Source organism: Pteropus vampyrus, unplaced genomic scaffold (genome assembly GCF_000151845.1).
Source record: "Pteropus vampyrus isolate Shadow unplaced genomic scaffold, Pvam_2.0 Scaffold275, whole genome shotgun sequence".
NCBI lineage: Eukaryota > Metazoa > Chordata > Mammalia > Chiroptera > Pteropodidae > Pteropus > Pteropus vampyrus.
The window spans coordinates 435,976-445,679 of NW_011889056.1; the positions used below are offsets into that span (position 1 = coordinate 435,976).

Genomic DNA, 9,704 nt, shown 5'->3' on the forward strand with positions numbered 1-9,704 from the left:
TGCCGATAAATTTGAAACTTTGATGAAATGGGCACATTCCTAGGAAAATATTGTTTAACAAAAATTGACTCGAAATTCAATTTTTCATCCTAAAATTCAAACGGAATCTCAAGGGACCCCAAATATCTAAAACGATTTAAAAAAAAAAAAAAGAACAAAGTTGGAGGACTCACACTTTCTAATTTCAAAACATTACGAAATTACGGGAATCGAAACAGTGCGGTACTGACACGAAGATGGACAAATAGACAAATGGAACAGTATAGAGAGCCCAGAAATGAATCCTCACATATATAATAAAATGATCTTTGACCATGGTGCCAAGACCATTCAATGGGAAAGGACAGTTTCTTTGTCAAATGGTGGTAGCAAAACTGAATATTCACATGCAAAAGAATGATGTTAGACCCTTATCTCGCATCATATACAAAAATCAACTCAAAATGGAGTAAAGACCTAAATGTAATAACTGAAAGTATAGAACTTCTAGAAGAAAACATAGGGGAAATCTTCATGACATTGGACTGGGCAATGACTTCTTGCAAATGACACGAAAAGCATAGTCGACAGAAGTAAAAGTAGACAAATGGGACTATATCAAACTTAAAAACTTTTGTGCACCAAAGTGCATAATCAACAGAGTGAAAAGGCCTCCTATAGAATGGCAGAAAGTATTTGCAAATCGTATATCTGATAAGTGGTTAATATCCAGATTATATAAAGACCTCCTACAACTCAACAACAAAATAAAACAAATTACTCAATTAAAAAATGAGCAAAGGAGTTGAATAGACATTACTCCAAAGATGATATACGAACGGCCAACGAGCATATTAAAAGATGCTCAACATCACTAATCATCGAGAAGTGTAAATCAAAACCACAGTAAGATATCACCTCACACCCATTAGGATGGTTACTATAAAAAAAAAAGTATCAACTTTTGGCAAGGATGTGGAGAAATTAGAGGCCTCGCACACTGTTGGTGGGATTATAAAATGGTACGACTGCCATTTTTTTGAATCAAAAGATTAAAAAAAGAATTACCATAGGATGCAGCAGTCCTACTTCTAGGTATGTAGCCAAAAGAATTGAAAGCAGAGAGACTTGCATATCCATATTCATGGTTGCACTATTCACAGGAGTCAAGAAGTAGAAGCAACCTAAGTGTCCATTGACCAATGAATAGATAAGCAAAATATGGTCCATCCACACATTGGAATAGTGTACCTTAAAAAGGAAGGAAATCCTGTCACATGCTACAACATGGGTGAACCTGGAAGACATTATGCCAAGTAAAATAAGACAGTCACAAAGGATAAATACTGTGATTGTACTCATATGAGGTATGCAAAGTAGTCAAATTCATAGAGACAAAAAGTAGAAGGGTGGGTGCCAAGGGCTAGGGGGAGGAGGGAAAAAGAATTCTTTAATGAGTATAGAGTTTCAGTTTTGCAATGCGAAAAAGTTCTGGAGAAGTGTTTCGCAATGCAAGTGAACTTAACACAATTGGACTGTGCATGTAAAAGTGGTTAAGACGAAAAATATAAAAATAAACTTTTAAATACAAATAAATAAACAAAAATGGTTAAGACGATAACCTTATTTTCTGTATTCTTTACCACAATAAAAATATTGATTCAAAAAGAAATAGAAAACCTGAACAGTCCCATAATTTTTAAAGAAATTGGATCAGTAGCTTAAAATGCATGGATAGGAGAGTAGAGGCTGCAGAAATAACAAAGGCATAGATAGTCGTATAGATGAATTCTACGGAAACTTCAAGGAATGGATAACCTCTCTCTTTGATAAATTGTTCCGGGAGCAGAAAAAAAGGGAATGCTCCCCTAATGCATTTTATGATGTCTTGATACCAAAACCCAACGAGGATTATACAAGGCAAAAAAAAAAAAAAAAAAAAAAGAAAGAAAAAAAAAGAAAAAAAATTTACAAGAAAAAAAAAAAAAAAAAGCCGAACCAAACCAGAACTGCGTATGAATAAAATACACCATAACAAAGGGTGGTTTAATATTAGAAAATCTATTAATGTAATTTACCACATTAACTGACAAGACAAAGACAATCTTATCATCATTTCAGTGCATTCAGAAAAAAGCATTTGATAAGATTTAATATACAGCAAACTAGGACTGAGAAGAAACGTCCTTAATCTCATGAAAGCATCAACCAAACACCCCCTGCAAACATCGTACGTTGAGGACGTTGTCTTTTGCTTCCATCCAACGGTGTCCTGGCCAAGGAAGTAAAGAAAGGAAAAGAAACCATAGTTAAAAGGACCGGAAGAGAAGAAACAAAACAGTCATTACCGGCAGATGACATGATCATGTAAATAGAAAATAAAAAAAAAATCCATAAAAGGAACCCAGAAAGAATTATTGGACTCAATATGAGAGTTTACAAGGTTGCTTGAAACAAAATCTGTACACAAAAGTCATTGTGTTTCTATATACCGGCTAAACAATCAGAAGATGAATTTTTTTAAATTTTTTAAATTTTTTTAAATTTTTTAAATTTTTTTAAAAAGATAGCATTTATTATTATAATGGCATAAAAAAGCAAGTCGCTAGTAATAAATCTAACAAACGATGTGCAAATTTTTTAGGGAACGTGTATCGGAAGGGTCTTAATAGAGAGATATGCTATGATCTTAATAGAGAGATATGCTAGACATGGGGAAACTCAATATTTCAGAGATGGATAGTCTCCAAATTGATTCGAAATTCAACAAAATCCCTCATTTACCCCTTCCAAAAACAAAATCCCACCCGAGTTTTTCCTGATACTTAACAGTCTGTTTCTTAAACTTCTAAGGAAAACTAAAGGGCTTAGAATAGGCGAGACGAAGAGCAACAAATGAAGGGAGAGTACAAGGAGAAAAGGAGAAATGCAAAATTGAAGACTTGCTTTAATGCTTTAGTAAGTACAACAGAGTAGACCAGGAAACCCAAGGCACAGAAGAGAGAGCCAAGTCCACGTGGGCACAGGACTCAGCATCTGACCAAGGGCTCACCACACATCCATGCGGAAGAATGGGCTGGGAAGATAGACATCCACGTAGAAAAAGGTCAAACATGATCCCTATCTCGCATCGTACACAAAGAAACCCATTCTAGATGGATTAGGGACCTGAATGTGAAAACCTATAAAAATATTTGGAAAAGAGACACAGGAGAAAAATCTCTATGCTCTTGGATAGGAAAGGATTTCTCAAACTAGACGAAAATGACAAAGCCTAAAAGAGATCAATAAATGCAATTCTATTCGAATTAAGACCTGTTCATCAAACGATGCCATAAGCAAACTGAGAAGATGAGTAATGGGCAGTAAGAAGACGTAACATACCATGGAGTGCTATCTAGAATTATAAAGAATCTCTCAAAATAGTAAGGAAAAGACAACTTACACAGAAAAATAGGCGAAGACGTGATCAGGCATTTTGCAGAAGAAACACAGAGAGGCTCGACATTACTAGCAGGTCAGGGAATGCCAATTAAAAGCCCAGCAAAACATCACCACTCCACAGCCCTTGTATTGACAGAGAGTACTAAGTACTAAGTAAAAGCGCTAAGTACAAGCGTGGGCAAAGATGCGGAGAAACAGAAATACACGTCTAAAGAGTGGCAGTGGGAATGTCGCACGGGACAACAGCTCGGAAAGCGATTCCTCCATACCTGGAACCCTATGATCCAGCGAGTCCCCTTCCAGCATCTAGAGAACCTGGCACTCGGCAAGGAGACAGCATCAGGACGCAACACCGCTGGTGGCTCAGAACAGAGGAAGCTGTCTTCCCACCCCTCACGAGGCCAGTAATAACTGGCCGAATGACCGATCCACGTGGATCAGCACCGATCCATCTCCGAGGATAGCGGGTAGGGGAGGAGCCGTCTGCAGAAGGAAACCTACAACTTGACTCCCTTTCCACGAGATGTGAGAGCTCACAAAACCAGCGAAGGTCTTGCATGGGTACCAGCAACTTCAAACCAGGAGCTGTTTGTCATCTGCTTGGAGGGCGTGGAAGGGGCCTTTATCAAAAATCGTACTGCAAAGTGGGTTCCATAGTGTCACGGTTAGCACTCTAGACTCTGAAAAATTGTATCGTCTGAGGATGGATTTATTTTCTTCTGTGGAAAGGTAGGAAAAATGTTCCCAATGCCGAGATTGAAGATGTCTGTCTTTCCTAAGGCCACCAGGACATATGTGTGTGTCGGGAGTGGGAGAGGGAAAGCACAGGGTGGCAGAGAAAGGCCCAGATGACTATGGGGGTGCGGGGGGGGCTGAGGGACAGTCCTTTTATTTCTGCTGTTCAAAGACTCTCCCCCCAAAACTCCCCCACATACCTCCTGGAGCTTCTAGTTCCTGCCCTAGCTCCTTCTTGGCCGGCTGGCTTTCCCCCCATGCTTTTGGTCTCCCTTCCAAGTCTCCCCTAGGGACTTACACTCACCCCCAGTGCTCCAGTCAGCCCGAGCTGAGTGTTTCATATGAAGACCCCAAACAGCTTCACTGGCCACCTCCTCCTGCCTGTGGGCCCCTCAGTCCTCCTGTCTTTCCCCCGACTGGCACTCCCGCCCCGTAGAGAGCATCGCCCCAGCAGGAAGGACCCGAGGGCCCCCTGGGTTCTGGTGCCTTCACTGTTTACACCCCATCTCCCCTCCTGCCCAATGCCTGTCGCAGTTCATGGTTCAGGGTCACGTAGCCCCATAGTTAAGTGCGAGAGCCCTGAGGTTGACTCTTAGCCTTGCCACGTACTAGCTGTGCGACCTTGTTTAAGAGACAAGGCACCCTGTTTCCTCACCGGCGAACTGGGGGAAATACCTGTGTTCTCTTTCAGGGCAGATAGAAGGACGGGATGAGTTAACATACCCCGAACACTTAGCTCGGCCCCGGTACCTCAGGAGGTCGGCCGTCGTAGTAGCAATATCTGGTTCAAAGTCAACTTAAAGTTTACTTCCTCCCCCTGATGCCCTGAGCACCCCGAGACTTGATTGCCCTCTTTGGTGCCCCGAGGGGCCCTCCACGAATGGGTTCCCCTGGCAGTAGGACCTTGTCTGTTGGCAAGTGATTCTATCCCAGACTCAGAAGACTCTTGAGGCAGGTGGCGGTGGGCTTTGTCTCTGAAGAGCGCCATTTCCAGCTCAAGCCTGTCACTCAATAGGCACTTCATGGAAGGCTATTGAATGCTCTCCCCACCACCTGATGAGAAGGCCCCGCCCCACCCTTACCTGCTCCAGCCAGGTGCCTGGAGCCGGCCCTCCGCCATGCCTGCCGAGGCCAGCAGAGGGCAGCAGCACCCTGCCCTCCGCCATTGGGCAAAGGGGTGGGCGGGAAGGGGCCGGGCTGCCCGGCCAGCCCGCCAGGATGTGTTGGGTTGGGCACGATTGCATTGTGGGGAGAGAGGCCAGGACTCCGCAGGGACGCACTCCTGGCACCACCAGCTGCTGCTCAGCCCCTGCCGTTGGCCCACCCAGGTAGGCAGGAACCGGGGCTGACGAGGGTGGAGGGTGCAGGGGCCTCAGGATGAGGGGGGCGCCATCTCCGTGTGTGCTGGGACCTGGAAAGAGCCACGGGTCTGCAGGGCCAACCAGCCCTGATGGAGCAAAGGCCCTCAGGCGCCAGCCCCAGCCCTTCCATGATACCTCCTGATGCGTACGGGCAAAGTGCGCCCCCAGAGGTGGCCCTGGAGCTGGGAAGTAGGACCCAGGACTTCTGCCCCCAAATAAGAAAGCTGGCACCACCAAGGGTAGGGTGCAGGGTAGGGAGGTGGCCCGCCTAGTTCCCCGCCCCCACAGCCATCCAACCGGCCCAGCCAGGTGACAGCAAGCCGTGCTGCTGCCACCTTGCCCTGAAGCCTGTTGCTGTGGCACACTACGGAGAATCGGGGACCCCAACTTGAGCATACCTGCCCCAGCGCCACGAGCCAAAGCCCCGACTCTGCTAACTTGGTGTGCAGATTGTGCCCTGTGAGGGTGGCAAGGGAGTCAGCTGCCAGCCGCCACTCCCTTCCCCACCCTACGCGTGGAGGGGGGTCTAGGCCCATTCCGAAATGGTATTCCCTGGTGGGGGAGAGGAGAACTGCCAGAGACCAGTTGCCATGCCTGAAGCTAAGGGCTGGGTTCCTGGGGGCCATGTCCCAACGCCCCCCCCCACCCCCGTGCATCCTCCGCTGGCACTGTCCACTACCACCGTGACGTACCTGGCACAACTTTGCCGGTCCCCGGAGGTGGGGTTGGATGGACACAGCCTGATCACTTGCTCTCCGGCCAGTCTTATTCTGAGCCAAAGGGGTGGGGGTTGTGGGGAGAAGGTCTCCTGGACGGGGTGCCTTTGTCAGCGTCTCCCCTGCCCCCAGCCTGGACAAAGGCAGGCATTGAGGGCCAGGACTGGCACTTCAGCCAGGCACCAAGGCTACTGAGGCTGAGGCTGGCATTGCAGGGACTCAGCACTCTGACCCTCCTGTGGGGGCTCCCTGGCTTCCCCTGTGCCATTCACAGGGACCTGGGGGGACACAAGGAGGAACTCACTGGCTGGCACCAGAAGGGTGGAGCTGGCTTTGTGGGTCTCATTTTTTCTGGCTGGAGGAAACCCTGTCCCTTTGTCCCCAGATCCCAGGGGGGTGTCTCCGAGGGTGGGAGTGGCAGGGAGCCCCCTGGCCAGAACAGCCAGGGTGGGGGAAGAGTACCATATAGTGGGTCCCTGGCCTCTGGACAGAGGGAACATTGTTGAGGTGGAGGCAGGGCTGCCTTGGCCCAGCCACTATTGACAAAGCTGCCAGCTGTGGTGGAGCCCGGCCGCCGGGCCCTTGGCCCCCCTGGCCTTCCTCCTCCCCTGGGGCCAGTGTGAACGGGCCGAGCCTTGACCGTCTCCCTCTCGCTCAGGGCGATGTCCCCCCCCAGCCGTCTCGTGCCCATCACCAGTGCCCTAGGGCAGCTGAAGTGAGACGTGCCTCCCTCTGCTGCTCCTCTTCTCAATGGTAAGTGCTCGGGTCCCGAGTGCGCACAGATGTCCCTGGGAGGGGCAGGGCAGGTAAAATAGCACAGCAGAGCCTGGGTGTGGGGCTCCAATGTGCTGTGCCTCCTGGCCACAGTCCCTTTACCCCGTCACCCACATGCCACAGACACCGCTACCGATATCCCGGGTCTAGAGGAAATGGCCCTGTTCCTGAGCCAGGCCTGACCTTCCTGTCTGTGTCACCGAGATAAGGGGCTCTATCCCCACTGACATGCCTGGGGGCCGGGGCGTGCCTCTGTGCTGAAAGCTTTAGGGGCGCTGAGTGACCTGGGACAGTGCCTACACGCCCAGCTGTGCAGGATCCTAGCTGAATTCAGGACCCAGCTTCTGTCCCTTTCTCTGTGGCTCTCAGCTTGGGGTCAAGAGGAGGGAGGAGCAGAGTCCACCAAAGCCCAGGGTCTCCACTGGCATCTCTCTCCTCTGGTCACCTAGGCAGGCAGCTGGGGCCTAAGGCTATTATTGGGCAGGGGCTGCTGCTAATGGCCCCCAGATGGGAGGTGGGGCTCAGCCTCAGGCCCCCACCAGGCCCATGGGAGCTACCCCCAGTTTGGGCTCCAAATGGCTCCAAATGGGTGGGAGTGGCACCCATGCCTTCTCTGAGTAGTACTCCCTTCCAGCTGTGCCCTGCCAGCCTGACTGCCGTCTCGTCAGGCAAGCTGTCTTCCTGGCCGACTTTCTCTCGCTCCTCTCTTTCCTCTCTCGCCCTCTCTGTATCTACACTCCCTGGTTGCTGGGGCCCTTGGGGCAGGGGACAGGCCCCCTGAACTCTGTGTTGTCACTTGGTGCGCCCCCGCCCCAGATGCCGCTCCGGCTGGCTGCCAGCTCTCCCCGAATCCCTGCTCTGACCACCCCCAGCGCAGTCTGAGGCCGTCTCAGCCCTCTATGACATGACCTTGGCCCTGGATGGCCCCCCTTGCCATGTTTGGGGCGAGCTTGAGCAGTATCCGGCTGCCTCGGTCTCTCTCTCTCTCCAGCACTCCCTGTCCCCACTGGCGAGGGTGCCTCTTTGCAACTGTCCCTGGCTGCCCAGGGCGAGTTTTCTCTCCGTGACGGGCGCCCCCTGCCCTTGCTGTCCCTCACTGCACTTGCCCCCGCGCCATCTCTGTTGTCTGGGTGGCGGCCGCAGGATCCTCCCACAACATGGCTTCCACCAGCCTTCCTTCTCCCGGGTCCTCACCTGTCCCTGGCCTCCTGCCCCCTTCCCGCCTTACCTGGGCGCTCCCCACCCCTTCACCTCCCCTCCTCTCCTGTGCCCGGCCTTCCTCTGCCCCCCTGGTCTGTCCTCTCTGGCACTGCGCACTCTGTCCTTGCGTTCTGCCCCCCTCTCTCTCCCTTCCGTTTGAATCTGCGTCCCCCCTCAGTCTTGTCCACGTCCGGCGCTCTCTCTCCATCTCCTCTTCCTCCGTTCCCCTCGCTGCCCTGAGTCGCGCTGGCCAGCGGTGAGGAGGTGGCGCTCCTTCCCGCTGGGTCTCAGGTGCTCTCCTCTTCCCCAGGCCCCTGCGATGGCTCCTGGGCCTCCTTTCGGTCCCCGCCTCCTGCTCGTGCTGTTGCTGCTGTGTCCACTGCGGCCCTTGACTCAGGCCCATCGCTTCTCCGTTCTCAACACCACCTTCAATCACTTGGCACTGGCGCCCACCCGGGGCACGCTCTATGTAGGTGCGGTGAACCGCCTCTTCCAGCTCAGCCCCGAACTACAGCTCGAGGCTATGGCCGTCACCGGCCCTGTCTTCGACAGTCCAGACTGTGTGCCTTTCCGTGACCCAGCCGAATGCCCACAGGCCAAGCTCACCGACAATGCCAACCAACTGCTGCTGGTGAGCAGCCGGGCCCAGGAGCTGGTGGCCTGCGGGCAGGTGCGGCAGGGTGTGTGTGAGAAACGGCGGCTTGAGGACGTGGCCCAGCTGCTGTACCAGGCTGAGGATCCGGGCGATGGGCAGTTTGTGGCCGCCAATGCCCCAGGAGTGGCCACGGTGGGCCTGGTGGTGCCCGGGCCAGGCCGGGACCTCCTGCTGGTGGCCAGAGGCCTGGCGGGCAAGCTGTCAGGAGGGGTGCCACCCCTGACTGTGCGCCAGCTGGCTGGGCCTCAGCCTTTCTCCAGTGAGGGCCTAGGCCGCCTTGTGGTGGGAGACTTCTCCGACTACAACAACAGCTACGTGGCAGCCTTCGCTGGTGCCCGCTTTGCCTACTTCGTTTTCCGCCGCCGTGGGGCACGGGCACAGGCCGAGTACCGCTCCTACGTCGCCCGAGTCTGCCTAGGGGACACCAACCTTTACTCCTACGTGGAGGTGCCTCTCTCCTGCCGGGGCCAGGGCCTCATCCAGGCTGCCTTCCTCGCCCCGGGCACATTGCTGGGGGCATTTGCCACGGGCCTGAGGGGGGCACAGGCAGCCCTGTGCGCCTTTCCCCTGGCCGAGCTGGACGGGAGCATGGAGCAAGCCCGGCGCCTTTGCTACACAGCAGGCGGCCGGGGCCCCAACGGCATGGAGGAAGCCACTGTGGAGTATGGCGTCACTTCACGCTGTGTCACCCTGCCCCCCGTGAGTGGTCGGGCCCAGGCCCCACACCTGTCCTCTCACTTCAGGCTTTACACACCGTCTTCTGGTGGCAGCTCCTCTCTTCTCTCGCTGCTTCATCTGTCCTTGTCCCTTGTGGTCCTGCAGCATCTCTCGGCCCAGGGC

The 9,704-nt window shown here is 52.2% G+C and overlaps 1 protein-coding gene across 1 annotated transcript in view; it reads left to right on the forward strand.

The window, feature by feature from the left end:
- The first annotated feature begins 5,347 nt into the window (after nt 1-5,347).
- Nucleotides 5,348-9,704, forward strand: part of PLXNB3 (plexin B3) — a 16,766-nt gene continuing 12,409 nt past the window's right edge. The window contains exons 1-3 of the mRNA XM_023520652.1: nt 5,348-5,486; nt 6,894-6,988; nt 8,520-9,695. Coding sequence (XP_023376420.1) covers nt 6,986-6,988; nt 8,520-9,695 — 1,179 coding nt within the window. The 5' untranslated portion in view covers nt 5,348-5,486; nt 6,894-6,985. The remainder of the gene's footprint in view (nt 5,487-6,893; nt 6,989-8,519; nt 9,696-9,704) is intronic.